This window comes from Myxine glutinosa, chromosome 2 (genome assembly GCF_964187855.1).
Source record: "Myxine glutinosa chromosome 2, kmMyxGlut1.1, whole genome shotgun sequence".
Lineage (NCBI taxonomy): Eukaryota > Metazoa > Chordata > Myxini > Myxiniformes > Myxinidae > Myxine > Myxine glutinosa.
In genome coordinates this window covers 161,535,092-161,554,524 of record NC_136262.1, presented here as the reverse complement: position 1 = coordinate 161,554,524, position 19,433 = coordinate 161,535,092, and the positions used below count along the sequence as shown (strand labels likewise).

The following is a 19,433-nucleotide window of genomic DNA, read 5'->3' as shown; positions in this document are numbered from 1 at the left end:
TCTGCTCTCTGTTGTGGATTAGATTCCCATGGCTGCTCACTCTAATCATCCTGCACTTGACATGCATGCTGAGTATGCTTAAACCCCCTCCAGACAAGTTGAGGGAGAGATTCATCCTGCAGGGGACTTAGGCCAAAGGAGGGGGCCAGGGGATTTAAACTGGACATATGTGAGAGCTGTCGGCACTTTGGAAATCCAACCTGCAATTTCACCATAATTTGTCAATATATATGAAGTGTGTCAAAACGTTCAGGAAATGGGGTATTCCTTGGCATCTTAGATTAGTTTTTTTCTTTTCCTCATTATAATACACTTGCATGCATGATTGTTGTCTGCCATTTGTTTAAATAATCAAACATTATTTGATATTTTAACATATAATCTAGAGGATCTACATCATTCAATGAATATTATGGATCATACCTGAATTGAACATCAATGTCATCAAGTTTCTGTGCAAACAATGGTGCCAGTTACAAAGAAAGCCATGAGCGCATGGTTGTGTATGGTGAAGGTGTGTGCTCATATTGTACAGTAGCCAATTGGGTGGCTCAATTTGTGTGGATACTCTTCCCTTGAAGATTAACCCAGGGTAGAATGGCAGTAGATATGACTAACCTGCTAGTTCTTCCTGGGTTGATGTACTAATCATAAAGGATCAGTGTTGAGGTTGCTGAAATATCCACAGAACTTGGTATATCTCAAGGCAGTGTTTTCACCTCTCAAGCTGTCGACGTGTTGATGTTCATGGAACCCTATCCTCCAGTCTTCCAGTGGAGGCTGAAGTGCCCTAAAGCAGTGTCTTGGGGCGAATATTGTTCCTCGTCTACAGGGTGGCCTGGAAGTCACTTTACCTTTCCCCAGTAAAGCATTAGTTCTTAAACTCTCTTAATATACAGGTTTTATTGTGCAGTGAGTACTTGCAATAATTTATCAGTTATTGTATCGGTTTGTGTTTCATCATTCTCCTCGCACCACTGAATCTGTCACCAAGTCTTCTTAGACCTCTAATGCAGCATTTGTGAAGTCAGCTGTGCAAAAGTGGCCACGATTGCAATGAGCAATTCTTGAGTCGTCTTATATCGGTTTGTCGACACTTTGTCCTTGATGAAGATGCACAAAGGAATCTTTAGAGCTGGAATCTTTAAATCTTGACTATGTGGTGGCCACGGTCAAGGATCTGGTGATGTTGGTGATCCGCATCCAATCCATTGTTGAGGGAACACTTCAATGCGATAGTCCCGAACATGCAACACAAAATGCACGAGTTGAAACCAGGCACTTAGCTATTCCTGTAGTAACAGGTCACGACACCAGCCAGGATCTTAACATATGCTCATAAGCTATGCCATTGGTGCCAGTTACAAATTTGGGATGGTAATATTTGGTATGCCAGATGCCAAATAAGTGTCTTGAGATCATTCCTGCCCACATCATTATGTGTGGAGGATGATGCTCCAATTCCAATATGAAACGTGGATTTTCCTTTGACCAGAACACAAGATTTCACACCCATGATCTTTGATAGATGGCACATTCATCCGAAAAAGACACTTTTTCTCGAGACAGGTCAGTTGGGAAGGTGTAAAGCAAGACATCGCATGATGCACAGCACCGATCGATGTCGGCATCACTCGGTTCATTCACAAATGATGGATGCTGGTTTCAACTGAAGATTCGTTTTTCTTGTGAGTTAGCATCGTGGTACATGGTATGCCAAGTTCACTGGCTCTCTTTCTTGTTGACTTTCTTGCCGACTGGTCAGTTGGCACCAATACAGCAGTGCATGTGGTTCTACTTGTTACCTGCACTTATTGTCCTTAACACTTCCTGTTTCAAAGGCCCGTTATTCCGACTTTAACATAGAATGCCTGCTTTGGTGGAGAAGGTTTTGCAAAGCATTCGTGAAAGCTGTCTGCACTTGAGCAATTGTTTAGCCTGTCTGTGCCCTTTCATGCACCAAAACGTGTGTGTGTGTGTGTGTGTGTGTGTGTGTGTGTGTGTGTGTGTGTGTGTGTGTGTGTGTGTGTGTGTGTGTGTGTGTGTGTGTGTGTGTGTGTGTGTGTGTGTGTGTGTGTGTGTGTGTGTGTGTGCGCGTGCGTGCGTCCGCGCGTCCGCCCGCCCGCTTCCGTCCCTCCACTTTTGCATGAGCCTTTGTGATATACTTTTCTCGAAAACCACGATGTAATGTTTTGAAAGTATCAGTTATGTTTGATTTCATAACTGTTATAATGCCTGTTTGCAATGAGATGTCTTGGATTTCTTTATCATTTTCTGTGGACTGAAATCTAGATCCCGGGCCTTTCTGTCGATACCAACAATCCTACGCGAGAAGATGGAGTGGGAAAGGAGAGCCATGCCCTTTGGATTACCACGGATACTGTACAAGTGCCTTCGGAGCCTGTTGCAACACATCCCAAGGAGATCGAAGTTTGTGGCGATAAGACAAGTGAGCCCTCGCTCTCTGACGAGGGCTTGGGGGGCAGCGAAGGAGAGCGTGCTGAGAGTGATAGGTCAACAGAGACACACACATCAAATGAAGACTTGACCCCAGCCATGGAAAAAGCAGAAGTAAGATGTGCGGGGAGTTGGTTTTAATTTATACAAAGTCGAGGCTCGTGTTTGAGCTAGAACATAGAACGGATCAGGACATAACTGAACAAAAGGAACAGCAGAAGGACAGAACAGAGAGGAGGGAAGCACACCAACAGCAGGGTTGACAGAAAGAATAGAAGGAGACTTGGACAAATAAATGGTGGGGAAGAATGAGGGCTAGGAGAGGACATGGTTTGGACAAGATGGATACAGAAGCAAACTCTCAGGAAGGAAAAACTGGAAATTTGGATAGAGGTGGGCTTGGGGAGGGTTAACACTGCATGGGGTATCGTGTTCCATGAACTCTCCAGCTATTTTATAGTTTTAATTATCATTACGTGAATATCGTGTATAAAATGGAGATGCTTTCTTCTCCCACCATTGGGGCCATGATAACCAAGGAAAAAAAACCGTAGGGAAATCCACATGGAAATGAAACGTGGGAAATCTCCACTCCATAAGCTTTTCCTCAACCACTTCAGTAATGGCTGTGCCCCATTCCACCCCATGGTAAATGAAGAAGGACGCCACCATGTGAAAATATATCATACATGTTATGATGACTACCTAATGTGGAAATAGATTAAATTTGTGATAACTTCATTACATGAACTTAAACTTTAAAATAACTCAAAACAAGTACAGATACATTCAAAGTACACCGCCCCCATGCCAAATAAATAAATGTCATCCAGTGCGGCATATCCGGGGCACCCTCGGCGCCCGGCGATACCACCATCCAGCTCGTGGAGACTGCATTGGGAGGGAGAAGTGTACAATAATTGATTGATTAATTGCATAATTAAAATCAATAAATAACGATCATAAAATATTTTCTTCATCAATTGCCTAATAGCTTACCTAAACCACCGAAGGTGGCATAACATAGCATACCTAAACCATAATAGCTTCATTCGAAGCTGTAACTTTTTGAAAAATATTTAAATGTCTTTAATCGAAAAAATTAAATAATTAATTGATTAATCGATAAATAATTAATTGATTAATCAATAAATCAAAAATATCATTTACAGCCAAATCACTTGGTCATTGTCATGTCCAAATATCAGCTTCCTAACTCAAAAGGTGCCCGAGATAATGGCCAGAAGAGAAAGGAAATGTATACGTACTTAATTAATCACTAATAATTAAATAACTAATTAATTAATTGATTAATAAAAAAATTTAAAATGCTGTTTTTGACAAAGTACTTGCTCACTCTTGTGCCGAAATTTCAGCTTCCTCGCTCAAAGGATGGCTGAGATATCGCCTGGACAAACAAACAAGAAAACAAACAAATGACCAGAGTGAAAACTTGCCTTTCAAAATCCTTCTTTAGAATTTATCTCTTTACCTTGCTCTCTTGTCTTGAATAACATTCTAATTACTTTGAGGTATCCTGTTGTAATTATGTTGAAACGTCTCGTCTCCAGATTTGATAATTGTGAGGTAGTAAGTGCTAGTATGACAATAAGACACGACTTTGTATGGGTCACAAATCTGCATTTTCTGTTTAGTTGGATTGTACATCTTGATTACCGATATCGAGTGTTCAATTGCACCCCTAATCGATTTTGAATTGACTTCTATTGTGTCAGAAATGGCATTTGTCCAGATCACTCGGATTATGGGTTCCTTCACACACAGACACCATGTTTGTTCTGGAGGCTGTCTTCTCAAACGGAGGATACCTGTTCAGGAATTGTCTTGTTTGTCAGTTTTTATTATTTTATTTTGTTGATGTGTGTACTTGTGTATTTCTGAGTGACTGCATGGGCCGTTGCGCTGGGTTTGTGGCCTTTCCCAGACCACTTGCTCTTTTGGGCCTCGTTTCGGTCTGTTGCGTTTCCTCCCCTTCATCTCTTCCTGTACGTTCACTCTTCCGGTTGTTGCCCTACTGCCCCGCTGTCGGTGCCTTGCCTTTTTCTCCTCTGTCGCCTCACTCTTTCTTCCACATATCTGTCGAAATTATTAAATAAATGCAATCGGCATTCTTTGCTTTTCTTTTCTTTTCAGGAAAATAAAGAATCGAGAATTGCTCCCGTGAACAAAACCCTCGTTCCTGCTGTGCCTCCAGCTGTCCTGCCGAAGCCTACAAGCCTAGCTTTGTGGACTGCGAGCAAGAATGCTTCAAGAGAAGGCTTAAAAGTAACTTGTTTTCAGAATATCATGTTTGTACAAATACACCAGATTATTAATCTGTTCAAGGTTGCTGATCAACATCAAGTCGATGTCCAATAGCGTTGAATGTTTTTCCTCCCCTTCTCCAACCCTCCTCCTCCCCATTCCCACCATCCTACTTTCATTCAGAACTCTCCTTATGGGCAGGCTGAAAACTGTTCTACTTTACCTCGATTAACTTCTCCAAATGTTGACCTGCATGAGCACGACTCAGACTCTGGAAGCTTGTCTCTTTCAGAGAGTGCGGGAGGCAATGAAGCAACGGTTACATCTGGATATGTCCCAAGCTTCCATTTTAACCCCACGGGCATCGCATTTGGCTCCGGGACATTTTCTGTAAGTGCCATTTGGTGACGTCTGTTTTTTTGTTTTTTCATCGCCTTCACTCTAATTTCTATACATTCATTTCTGTACATTATTTTGACGATATCCCTTATGCCAAACAATTCGTACAAGCATGCTGGCAATTGCAAAACATCTCAGCCATTTCTTCTTATGGTGAGCATTTAAATCTCATCTGATACGTGTTAGTCCATCCTACGCAGGTATCCTAACTATTTCAATATCGGTTGTTTTTCTCAACTTCTTGACTGACTTCCTCGCTTTGTGTACTCGGCAAATTTAGTAACTCCCTCGTTGCCCCCCCCCCCCCCCCTTGGAACCACTGCCTGTCCATACTTTTTGTAGATTAAAAAAAGCACTCAACCCTGCACTGATTTCACTTGCATTCCACTGGTTCCTTCCCTCCAACCTGACACTTGTATTTATGAGTATGCACATCTGGCTTTTCACCGTCATTTTATTTTTCCAACACTTTCTCAGGCTCGTGGAAGAGCCTGTACATGTATTTGGTATCCATCCTCTCCACCCCATGCATCCGTTACTGCCCCCTTTCCTCCCCACATTAATTGGTTGTCCAAGTCTCCCTCTATCTTGTACTTCAAACCCCTCCCCCCTACACCCTCTACTGTTCCTTTTGTTATGTTGTATCCTGATCAATTCAAATTCTACATGCCCACGGATTTCCGCTTTTTCCGGATATCAGTCGTTTCCGTGATTCGTGCAAATGAGTAGTAATATGATAAAATCACAATACTGCCTTTCGTTTGAACTAGAGTCCCTGTATAAAGAGAGTTGCGCCATGCGCTGACCCGAGATTTCTGGTCACGTGATTTCGTGGCGCCATTTTGTGTCTAACTTCACCGTGCGTGAACGTCAGCTTGGTACGGGGATGTTGTTTATTGCCAAACAAAATGACTGGTTGTTCTGCTTTTGGTTGTTCAAACCAATCTGGGAAATATAAGATGTATAGATTTCCAAGTGATAAAGTCAGAAGACAAATTTGGGAGGAGGTGAACGTAGTGGGATGAAGTGTTGGTCTGGTCAGAGTGTTGTATTACGGGCAGAGTTTTCTTATGGTCTGAATGTATGAATCATGTTCTGTACTGAATGTATGAACCAAGTTTTGTACTGAATGTTTACTGTGTTGGCCTCATCGTGTTCCTGGTGAAATTAAACAAGTTATGGTGAATACGACGTCGTATCTGTGCTTTTCCATATCTGTTCGACTAGACGAACCGTGCACACTGCAGGTATTTTTTAAAGTTTTTTCTCTTTAATTACGGCTTGGCGCAGTCGAAAATTAAGTGTTAATTAAGTCGCCAGCTATGAAACATATTAATCGATCAGGCAATATCCATCAGAGTTCTGGGCAAGGGTGTAGTAATAAATGAACGTTTCAATCTTACTAGAAGCCGATGACGTTTTCCTTATGTCAGAGACAGAAGCTGACTTGCAGCTTGTTAAATCATTACAATGGAAATTGAATATAAATGTCGATAAAACTAAAGTTGTACACTATAGAAATATGGCAATACCACGTACAGAATTTGTTTTAAGTGTGTTAGACTATATGTCGGCTGGAAGTCCTACACCGGAATTGCTCTCGGCACCCTTTAAGAAATATTGGATATGCCCACACTCCTTTCTAAAAGTTATTAAAATTCAGAGAACGACAGCATTGGTTTGTCTTACTTATAATGTTAGCTCTTATATGCAGTGTTGGCTTGTAATATGCATTGCCCATACCACTTTTAATATCACCACACAGCTCTTTTTCACGGCAATAGCTGAGTTTTTGACAAAACAAATATCACCTGTATGTAATAATAAGACTAAATATGTGTAGTAAATTTTTTTTTAGCAGGTTTAGAATATATCACCCCATATCGCGAATGTACATGTATATCTAATCCGACACACTTAGACACAAAATGGCGTCCAAATTTGAGTTGACACAACTCTCTATATACAGGGACTCTAGTTTGAACATCATTGTGGCAACATTTGGTTTGTGAAAGTTCATTTCTCGTGCTCCAGGAAACTAGCCAGAAGTGATATAGATTTCCAGTGGGCTAATGTGGATATACCGTATTTTGAATTGGAAAACCATATTAACTATGGGGAATTCAAGGGTATAACATTACCGTACTTGATTCCTTTGCCAAGTCCATGGCCAGCTGCGAGAATAATTTCCTGCCTTTTCGTTGAGGTCTACTCTTGTAGTTTTCATGTAGGCCTACTATGCATAGCATTGTGCAAGATTGTCCTTGTTTTCTTAAACATCAAGCATTGCTTTTCACTTTTATGTCATGATACCATTAAGTTGAACACTGAACTGGAGATAGTTTAATTTCCCTTAACACGTATTTTTGACCTTTGATGCTTTGGGTGAAATTGTGATCGAAGATCGCACGTAATTGTGAATCCCCACCCGATTCAAATTGTGAATCCCCACCCGATTCAAATTGTGAATCCCCACCCGATTCAAATTGTGAATCCCCAATTCCACATGATATCAGGAATTGCGCACAATTCACGGATTAATTACGGATTAATAGTTCATGGATTATATGGCCATAATCCCTGAATGCAACTCTACTGGTGGGCCATTTTGGCAATTTAACCAGTGAAAACTTTTTAAGTAAAGTTAAAATTGTTAATATTTCATCTGGGTTAAACAGTCAAAATACACACAATTACTACCTCTGCCACTGAACGTGGATGGAGGTTATGTTTTCACCCCTGTCTGTTTATCTGTGAACAAGATGTCTCAAAAAGTTGTTGATGAATTTGGACAAAATTTGGCAGAGATTGAAAATTTTCAGTGTATGTGACAAGGACGAAATGATTAGATTTTGGTGAATATCCGGATCCGGCTAGCAGAATTTTTTAAGTGATTCTTCACCATTGGGAGATAGGGCCAAAAACGATACATAGCACGATATATCAAAAAGTTGTGGATAGATTTGGACGACACTTGGTGGAGATGTTGGGTATCTGACAAGGAAGAAGCAATTCAATTTTGCTGAAGATCTGATTATGGATTTGGATACAATAATTATTTAATTTTTTAAGTGATTCTTCACCATTGGGAGATAGGGCCAAAAACGATATATAGCAGGATATCTCAAAAAGTTATGGACGGATTTGGACGAAATTTGGTGGAGAGGTTGGATGTGTGACAAGGAAGAATCTATTCAATTTTGGTGATTATCTGAATATGGATTTGGATATGAGAATTATTTGATTTTTATGTGATTCTTCACCAATGAGAGATCGGGTGAAAAGCAATATGTATCATAATATTTTAAAACGTTGTGGATGGATTTTGACAAAATTGGTCGACAAGTTGGTTAGGCAACAAGAACAAGCCGATTAGATTTTCGTTGAGGTCCGAATCCAGATTCAGCCTATCAGTGGCCTGACAGAGGTATGCGCTCTACCTAGTGCTGTTCTAGTTTCAATGGAGATCATTGATTTAGAATTTAGATTAAATAAAAAATGTAAAAAAAAAAAAATGCTAATGACCTTGTACCTGATAAATTTGCAGTCGTTAAAAATATTCAATTTGTGGTCCACACCTGTAAGTTTGATATATGTTAATTAAATAAATGTGTCACCGATCACAGAAGACCATAAATACAATTTTTAAAATACATCCGTACCTAATTGTATTGTCTTCTATTACATCATTGTACGGAGCATATGTTTAAATGTATAGTTCTAATTTTGTAACCTTACATTTGAACGTGTCCTCGGTTCATTTCTCGAATAAACAATTCACCAAATGCAATACATGTATAAAGCAAGAGGACACATGATCATAACTCAGATGAGAAACAAAACTAAATTATACTACAGCCACTGTCGTATGAAAATGAGCACACGGGTAAAGAGGCATTTCAAATTTGAATATATGAAGTATTTATTACGTGTCATCCGGATGCAGAAAAACATAATTCTTCTTGGTTTACCATGGAATTTGGCAAGGGAATCGAGCCGTTTCACTCTCGAGATCGTGCTAGTTAATTATGTATCCAATTCAAAAAGTTGTAATCCCACATTGGGTATGCTGTATTTTAAAAAAGCGCATTCTGTAACACTATTCAACGATGTGAAACATGAGTGTTATTAAAGCAAACGTATTGACACTATCAGGGGAGGGATGGGGTTTGGTGTTTGTCTCATTTGCACAACGATCGTGCAATGCGATCGCAATAGGCACGGCAGACGCGGCAGTGTCTTTGGCGATTATGTGAGCCGGTGTCAGTCAAGTGTCTAAACGCCTTCGTTAAAGTGGTTCCTTGACTTGCCGATTGAAGTCGAGACGAGCACGTACGGCTTCCCATTTTGAAAAGCCTTTTCTAACCAGTGCCATAATGAATAAAAGGATCCCTCATTGTTGCCTAGCTTCCTAATTGTCCCCCCGTCGCACCGCAGAGCGAAAGGGGGACTATGGTTTTCCCGTCCGTCCTTGCGTGCGTCCGTCCGTGCGTGCGTGTCCTTCCGTTCGTGCGTCTAATCTAGTGTGTGGGTGTATCTAGGCATAAGGAAGAAGGCTATTGAAAATTGGGTCGCCACGTCAAAATCCAAGATGACCGCCACCACAATAGGCACGGTAGGCTGAACTTTGTGAGCGAAATATCTTGAAAAATAAACGAACTACTAACTTCTAATCTGGTGTGTGGGTGTACCTACACATAAGGAAGAAAGTATTGAAAATTGGGTCGCCACGTCAAAATCCAAGATGGCCGCCGCCATGTATGTCTGAACCTTGAGTGGAATATCTTGAAAAATAAACGAACTACTAACTTCTAATCTGGTGTGTGTAGTCCTTGAGCCAGACCAAAAGTAATGCTCCGGCGGGGGGAGTAATTCTCATTATGATTTTCCATTAGACCAATGTCTCAAGTGTCAGAAAAGGTGTGATGGACATCTGAGAACGGTAGCTTAGTGCCCGGATGGACGCCATCTTTGACACCACCCAGCTCGAAAATGCCCATTTGGTGGGGTACATTGCTGCACGTGTATCTGGACTTCTATACTAGCTATCGATGTGCGGTTGACGACTAAATATACGTCCGATGTGTACCGTCTAAATAAAAAATAATATGAAGCATTTTGTTTTAGATTAATTATTATAAAAATCAATTATCGAAAAAAAATCATATATTTTTCAATATTTTATTATTAGACTTGTACTTTTTTTAGTGAAACAACACTGGTATGATTTTCCAAATTATGCATTGTGCTACACCGTTTATCTGTCTATAAAAATAACTCAAAAACTAAAACACATCATCCACCACGAGTTTACAACAAATAAATGTAAAGAGGCATAAAATGACTTAGGCCGCCGCTGGCATTATCTATTCTGACGATAACGCAAGTTAGGAATGTCGTACGGAGAGGATTTTAACACCATACGATTATCTAATAAGCAGGCGGAAATTGTTACATAGGAAATCTGCACTTTGGTGGCCATCTTGGATTTCAAAATGGCCGCCAATTATATTAATTATTCATTACTAGAGTTTGGAAAGACGTATGGAGCTGATTTTAACACCATACGATGTATATTCCTAATAAGCAAGCGGAGGTATCATTGAATATGTCATGTTTTAGTCAAATAACACCGGTATGATCTTCCAAATTATACATTTTGCTAAACCGTTTATCTGTCTATAAAGATTTTCAGGCAATTTGGCCTGCATTATAATAGAGAACAACATATGCTATACAATATACAGTGCACACAAAGTTAATCATCAGAGTCGCCATCAGAGTCATTGGCATCCTGAGCCACGATAGCATCATCCTGCACCATGTTGGAGCATCCCTGCAGCTTACACACAACAGTGCACTTCAACCCATTCAGTATGCAGGAGCAATCTGACGGTCGACACGTCCTTCTGCATGTGCATGAGATGAGATTCAAGACGACATCTGGAGCTGGTAGACCCGCCATCCATCGGATTGTGAGCGAACCGCCATCATCGAGTTCCCAACCATGTCCTGCTGATGGTGTTGGGACGTCTGGTAGGTTTTCAAGGCTGCGTCGCCAGATAGCCGCCTGATAGTTGGCCCTAAGCGTATGCTGCATCAAGGAGTCTTCACAAGGCGGCAATTGTCCAGATTCGATCTGGCCCTTCTTTGCACAGAACATGTGATAACGGAGCGAATTAACACCGACGATCTTCGTGTTCTTGGCGTACAGCTGACACGTGAAGGCCTGAATGCTATTGAAGACGTCTGTTGGTACATTCCACGAAGATCCCAGATCTGTGAATGCTTGAAGATACAGCTCATTCGCTTGCACAAGCTTCAAAGCCTTTATCTTTCCTTGGCTAGCCAGAGCACTCACAGTGTCACACCCGCTCCATGCATGAAGCCCTGGCAATGCACTGCAAACTCCAGACCCCAATACCGCAGCCAACTTTCCAACGTCGATCATTCTGACTCGAACCTTTGTTCCTCGTCTGATGAAGAGCTGACTATCGATGGTTCTGCTGAGATGAAGACTGATGATCAGAACGTCGGTGTCATCTGCCACCAAGATGATCGTCTTGTAGTGGGTAGCGGCGTGCTTTGCGTGGAGAAACATACGCATGTCTGCTTCCTCGTGGCTACATTTGAGTGCTTGCACCAACTTCCACCTATCGCGGGTCAGTACCAGACATTTTTCACCACAGGTGACATACAGTGTTCTGTTGCCTAGCTTTTCGCGATTTGTTTCATGTTTCCACGACTCCGCCAGAAACACAACCAGTTTCTCCTTTGTCTGGCTGCAAGCAAGGAGACGCCGCCAGTTCATGATTTTGTGTGCGGGTCTGATCTCGCTGAAACTGATGCCTTCATTTGAACCGCGGTTCACACGCTCAGCTGCTTTGATGGATTCTTCTGTGTATGTGTCAAAGACAACATCGATGCACTCACTGCCTTGACCAGCGTGAAGCGCTGCAGCAAGGATGCGGTCAGATAGTTCTTCGAACGTGTCGTTCTCGCCATGCATCTTTTGTATGAGAGTCATCGCATCAATTATTGTTGCACTTCGCTTGTCAACGTTCTCGGCTGGTTCCACAAGACCTTCCATGTGTTTCGCAAGTGCAGCTTTGTTCGTTTTTTTCATTGACCCATCAACGTTTGCCAAAGACCATGGTAACGGCCCTAGTGGGTGACAAAGGACAAGTTGCATGTCGAGGTTCCTTGTCTTGGCGATGAGTATCATGGTGGCAAACAGTTGTCTGTCAGCTCTCAGGACGATCTCCTTGTTTGTGCCCTTCACAACTTTCTCCTTGATCTTACCAAAGGTCTTCAAGTTTAGCTTGTTCAATGTGTCATGAAAGCCTGTTCCCTCTTCAAGACGTTTCTGGAAGCTTTGATACGCCGCTTCCCCCTTTTGCAGGGCGTTGAGTAGGTCATTAGAAACGTCCTCCCTCGCAGCCGCTCCGGTAGATATACTGAGAAGACATGACGGATCATCGGCGAATGGATTGGTCCAGTCATTTTCCAGTAGATCACAGATAGCTGTGACGCCAGACTCATCACGTTTGATGCGAGAAGTAGACAAGTCAGGGTGCTTGGCGTGAGATGTGTCGCTGCCATTCACAAGGATAGTTTCTCGTAGTTGCCTCAGTGCAGTAGCCCGATTTTCTGCAGTTAGATAGTATCGTGACACAGCCCCTTGTCGAAGACTAAAACCTTGTGTTCCTCCAGCTGTTTGCGTATCTTTGTTTACTGTTTCTTCTGTTGTCTGATCAACAGCGATTCTGGCAAATGGATTCCCTGGTCTAAGCTGTACGGAGAAGTAGCCTTGATTGAAATGCCTGTACAACTCGGGGCATGTTTCGTGGAGTTGCGTCATCTGTGCATAGTACACTGGTAGATATCTAGCATAGTTCACCTTGTTCATTGCGAAACACCAAGGGATCACTCTTCTGACACAAGCCAAGTGAAGCATCCAGTCGCCTTCTCTATCCGCACGAATCAACCCCAGCAGGGTCTCTACCACATCAATATACATCATCCAGAAGCGAGCCAGGTCTCCATGTTTGGTTCGCAGAAAATGTAGGTATTTCGCGAACATGTCAAAGCTCTGTACACATGAATCATCATCGAGAGCAGCAGCGAGAGTCTCGTGGCAAACATCCTCCTTGATGCTGCGAATTTTGAGGTCAGTGCTTCGAATCTGGGGTTCCTTGTCAGGATGATTGCTTTCTATCCACACCTGGAAGCCCTTCCAAATGATGCGCATTAGTGCCTCGTACATCAACTTGTGGAGTCGCACAGCACGGTTGTATTGCTTGCCTTCCAGAACCCTGTTGATGGAACCTTCAGCGATTACTCCTGACTCAACAGCTACATCCCGAAGGCCTGTATCTCCAAACATTTTCCCAATGCTCGACATGAAGTTACAGATGGTATGGAAGTTCCCCATCATGAGCACGATTCTTCCATATCGATCGACATCTTTCCATGCTATTTCGGTCGCCTTAGCAAATAGTGCCTGGTCTAGCACCACCGGTATACGCTCAAGCTGAAGTGATGACATGATGTTCAGAGCTTCTCTGAGGATTTCTTGCACTGTTGCCATATCTGTGGCAGGCGCATTTATAGTCGGCAGGTAGCCAACTACATCTTCCGTCACCTGAACACGATCTCTAGTCATGATGTTGAAACCAGTCCACGAACTGATTGTCTGGTCGCATGGTTCCAGCATGCGAGTCATAATCCATACGTGATTTCGGCGCTGCGCAAGGGATGTTGCGCCTGCAAGAGTGTCAGAAAGATCTGCAGGCTTGATTGCAGGTGGGCCCTCTCGTTTCCCACCGCTGTATATTGGAAGTAAATCGCTGGATGACGGGATAGATCGCTTCTTATCTGCTTTGGATACTGCCGATGGAGGTTGGGGCGGCAAACACGACTGCGACTTCGGTTGGACGATGATACCGTTGACGGGATGCGATGTTCCGCCACCACTCAGCGATTCCTCTAGCCTGTCGATGTTATCGAATGCTAATACAGTCGGGACCGAAGGGTGCACATGTGACGGAAGTGGTACTGTATCTTTCTCCACACTTGCTAATTTGTCTATGCATAGCGCTGTCTCGATTTCTTCCAGAACTGTGTACGAACATCCGTGCCCGAGTCGATTCAATATTCTGATGACCTCTGTATTACCGGTGAGCATTTTCATGACTCACGGAAGTAGGACATGCTTCGATGTTCTGATGGTACCCCGGTGTACAGCATTGATGATATCTTGAGCCATCGACCATACCAGTGTGTCGGCACGCGCAGAGCTACCCCCACTCCCGCAAATCAAAGTATGCAGAAATACACGAAGAGAATCTGGTATCTTCACGTAATCTGAAGTGAGTTCTGCTGGCTGAGGCGGCCAACGTTCATTGTAATGAGCATCTTTGATCTGGTGTCGCAGTGAAGTAGCTGCACGCACAATGTTACTTTCACCGTCCGTTCGTTCAAATGCTTTCACTTCTGCTTTCAGGTTTACGCACTCTGCAGCAATCTCTCGCTTTGTCAGATTATCGGGCATCAAGTATACACGGTGTTTCACATTGAAGAAGATGAGCGATTCTCCAAACTCTCTTTGTAATGTGCGCTGCAGATTCTTCTTGATGGAGTCACGAACATCAACTGAAAATGTATCTGAAGACAGGATATCTGTTGCAACATCAACTATTGGAACAATCCTCGGGTTCAAGAACAAGTCAGTGCGAATGAAATTGAATATACATCGTATCATTTCTTTTTTCTCGATATTATCTTCAATGTCAGTTTCTACTTGAGGTTTTTGGGGCCGTGTGTAGTTTCTATAGCAGGAGAAGTGGTAGTGAGCCTCAGCTGCAACCATATCTCGTGTAGTCAATGCCAAAACTCTCTCATCATTGCGAGCTGTCGCAGCATCTCTTATTGTCTTATCTGCTCGAAGTTCAACAGCCAAGACAACTGTTTCACGGGTATGACTGCCTTTTATGAATTTTGAAGCACGCTGGCAAAAAATGCATTTATCATCGTAGACCGTTGAAGTTGATCCTGTCTCTTCCCGTGATGATCGCCGTCGCACCGCATCGCCAGTATCAACTGAAGAACTTCTAGCTGCATTGGTCAAAGTAGCTAGGTGGTTTTTGTGAGTGAAGTCTGATCTACAAGCCCTATGGTATAATATTGGAATATTAGGAAGTTCAACTGCGCCTTCTTGGACTAGCTTTAGAATTGGATAAAAGTTTCTAACTGCGGCTGCGTCACACAATGTCTTCCAAGAACTGTTGCCCGCTGCCTTGCTTAGTTCAGAGAGTGGCGACTTCTTGCTGCACAGGATGCACGTTCCGGACTCAGGTTCAATCTTCGCCCGTTTCGCCTCGACACCGGCCATCTCAGCTGAAAGAACAAAAAGACTGACGTTAGATTACTCCGATATCCGAAAAGCTCGCCAGCTTACATAGACATACTCATCCAAGTCAGTGAACATGTTAGATGGCGCCACAATACAACTCTATAATAGAGTTGTATGTGGCGCCATCTAACATGTTCACTTTTAGTTCTTAAGCCACCCACCTCCCCCCCCCCCCCCCCCCCCTCAGAAATTAATCAGGTCACCGCAACAAATCTCAGACTGAGATATAGAATATAGAATATAGATATAGAATAGACTGACGTCACTTTCGGCACTGGGTTCTGTGGGTTGATTATCGGCGGGAAATTCCAACTGACATAGTTTCGGTTTGTGGAAAGTGCATGCCTTTTCATATATTTTTTGTGTACACTCGTGGTGGATGATATGTTTTAGTTTTTAAGTTATTTTTATAGACAGATAAACGGTGTAGCACAATGCATAATTTGGAAAATCATACCAGTGTTGTTTCACTAAAAAAAGTACAAGTCTAATAATAAAATATTGAAAAATATATGATTTTTTTTCGATAATTGATTTTTATAATAATTAATCTAAAACAAAATGCTTCATATTATTTTTTATTTAGACGGTACACATCGGACGTATATTTAGTCGTCAACCGCACATCGATAGCTAGTATAGAAGTCCAGATACACGTGCAACAATGTACCCCACCAAATGGGCATTTTCGAGCTGGGTGGTTTCAAAGATGGCGTCCATCCGGGCACTAAGCTACCGTTCTCAGATGTCCATCACACCTTTTCTGACACTTGAGACATTGGTCTAATGGAAAATCATAATGAGAATTACTCCCCCCGCCGGAGCATTCACTTCAAAATATGGCCGGTTGGCTCAGGGACTAGTGGGTGTATCTACGCATAAGGAAGAACGCTATTGAAAATTGGGTCGACACGTCAAAATCCAAGATGTCCGCCTTGCGTCTTCCACTTTGTCAACTCGCATCACTTCACCGACGGGGGACCTAGGCGTAACGCTTGTTTATGAATAAACTAGCAGAAGTACCTAGCGTTGCCGGGCGGGGGTGGGGAGGGGGAGGGGAGAGGAAGGGGAAGGAGAGGGGGAAAGGGGAGAGGGGAGGAGGGGAAGGGAAGGGGAGGGGGGAGGCAGGAGAGGAAAGGGAGTGGGGAGAGGAGGGGGGAGGCAAGAGAGGAAGGGGAGTGGCTCACGTTTCTGAGTGAATGTGGCTCACGTTTGAGTGAATGTGGCTCACGTTTCTGAGTGAATGTGGCTCACGTTTCTGAGTTAAGTGTGATGCCGATCAGGAAGAAGAAGAAGAAGCCGTACTACCAAATTTGTACACTTCCGGAATTGTTTGATTTATTTGTATTCAAATGTTTGGTAATTGTTTTGTATTTATTTATGCGAATGTGTACTTGTGTATAACTGTCATGAATTTTAAAAGGTTTCGGCACTATTGGGCGATTGTTTTTTTTTGTTTTTTTTGTTTTTTTTTAATACTCCAAATAAACGAACTTTTTTTTTCAATTTTTTTTTTTGTTTGCTTGCCTAGAACACTCCCAGGCACTCACTGATGAACCTCTGAAAGTTTGATGAAGATCCGTTCAGCCATCTCTGAATAAAACGCGGACACACAGACAACTCGCGTTTTTATATACGTATATATACAGACTTGGCATTTAATATGGAATATTTTTTTTTTCCTTGACTTGGGTTTCCTTTCTGAACTCAGAATATCAATCTGGTGAGTTTATTTTACGCTTCGGTGATTTCTTTGTTAAAAGAACCATGTCACTGATTGTCTGTCGCAGCAAGAAGTCAATAACAGGATTATATCACAGGTGGCGTGACAAAATGTACGGACAGGTACATTTGACGATTGGCTTCACAATCGGGTATATAAGGGTTGTTGCGTTCTGTATTCGTGGAAAACAACTGCTGCACATCTACAAAAGTTATTGCCGCTTCCTCTGGAGATGGTCCGTCAACTCGACAATGCTGTTTGTCATGGAGTGGTGGCTCTACGAAATTCCGGCATGAAACAGTGTGCTATTGCTCGGCAGTATGGCATCACTCAAGGTCAGGTGTCAAAGATCCTGAAACGAAATGCTCAGAGGGGTGTCCCTCCTCCAATATCGAGGCCAGGACGTCCCCACAGAACCACAAGGAGGGATGATCGCCAGCTGCACCGGTTAGTCCGCAATGGCCGTACCAAGTCAGCTAATCGGCTTAGGGCTGAGTGGCAGCAACTGACAAATGTGCCTGTATCCAGAAGGCTAGTCAACCAACGACTGGTTCAAGCAAGCTATCGTGCCAGGCGTCCCCTGAGAAAGCCACGCCTGACAAGACAACACCGGCAGCGCCGATTGCAGTGGGCCAGAGAGCACCGTCAATGGCAGCCAGGACACTGGAATCACGTGATCTTCAGTGACGAGTCCTGATTTCTGGTCTATCGTCAAGATGGCCATGTCCGAGTGCGCAGACAAGTGCATGAAGCCGACAACGAAGATTGTATAGTGCCAAGAGTCCAACCTGGAGGTGGTGGGGTGACCGTTTGGGCTGCTTTTCATGCAGGGGGAAAAACTGACCTGGTTGTTCTGAATGGAAACCTGAAACAGTTCAAGTACAGGGCCATTCTGGAAGAAACATTGCTTCCATTTGCTCATGTAGCCTTTCGAGGAAACTTTGCCTTCCAAGATGACAATGCATGGCCTCATCATGCTCGCATGATCCAACACTTTCTTGCTGACCGTGGTGTAGAGCATATGGAGTGGCCTGCCATGTCCCCGGATATGAATCCGATAGAGAACTTGTGGGCAGAATTAACGTGTCAAATCGACGACTTGGAACAGCAGCCGACCTCTGTGCGTGAATTGCAGCAGGCTATTGTCACTGCATGGCAAGCGATTCCTGTCCAAACCTTGGCAAATCTCGTGAACAGCATGCCTCGACGTGTACTGTGCTCTCCTGAATGTTCGTGGGGGTTACACGAAGTACTGAACTGTAATTTCACTATCGGTAATCCCAGTTGTAATTTAACTTTTGTTTTTGTTAAAAAAAATTTTGGCTAATGTGCAAAATAAAGAAATACTTCTGGAAAACGTACAGAAGTTTAACACAGTACTGTCCATGAATTGAGTTCAATATCAGTTTACATCACTTTCAAGGATCAATTTATTTGCTTCGAAATGTCAAATGTGGTTTTTGTTTCTTTTGAAGGTCACCTTAACAAAATCTAGAATAATTTCAACATAATTCCAATGAACTTTTGGTTCTAAGTCAACTTGAAAAGTAAGTTCACCCCCACAAAAAAAATATTCCATATTAAATGCCAAGTCTGTATATATATATATATATATATAAAAATCGGGATTTAAATTTAATTCAAAAATTGATCCTGACGTCTATTCTCTTTCAAACATTCAAACCGACAGAGGTAGTTATTTATCACAGCATCTGTCGAATTTTCACCCTTTTACTCAACTCCGTTTCACTGTTATTTGGTGGAGCAAAACGTCAACTGAGCTTTATAGATATTTAGATGTTTCATGAAAGATGCTTTGCTTCAATTGCCGTTGTTTTGCTGGCAATGTGCTTGTTTAGTTGAGACTGATCCAGAGTGGACGTTGTGTTAAATATCGTGAAATGAGAATATAGCAAATTGATATATGTTGTCGTTTGGCATTTAATGTAAAATTGTCAAGATTATAGTGTTGTAAAAGGAACACATTTTGCCTATGATCGAGCTTTTTAGAGTTTCCTACGGACGCTTGCTACCGCTGAGTCAATGAGGAAGTGTGGTTTTGTCAAGCGTGGCTGTGTGGTCAACATTAAGGCAATATATAAACGCATCAACATCTAAATGAAATGGACGCTTGACGATGCTGCCAAAACATTTCCCCCTGCTTTTTGAAATGGA

General features: G+C 42.6%; 1 protein-coding gene across 1 annotated transcript in view; it reads left to right on the top strand.

Moving 5' to 3' along the window:
- Positions 1-19,433, top strand: part of LOC137421118 (serine/threonine-protein kinase 10-like) — a 212,917-nt gene that overhangs the window by 88,882 nt on the left and 104,602 nt on the right. Inside the window, exons 9-11 of the mRNA XM_068106852.2 lie at positions 2,293-2,571; positions 4,612-4,743; positions 4,906-5,112. Coding sequence (XP_067962953.2) covers positions 2,293-2,571; positions 4,612-4,743; positions 4,906-5,112 — 618 coding nt within the window. The remainder of the gene's footprint in view (positions 1-2,292; positions 2,572-4,611; positions 4,744-4,905; positions 5,113-19,433) is intronic.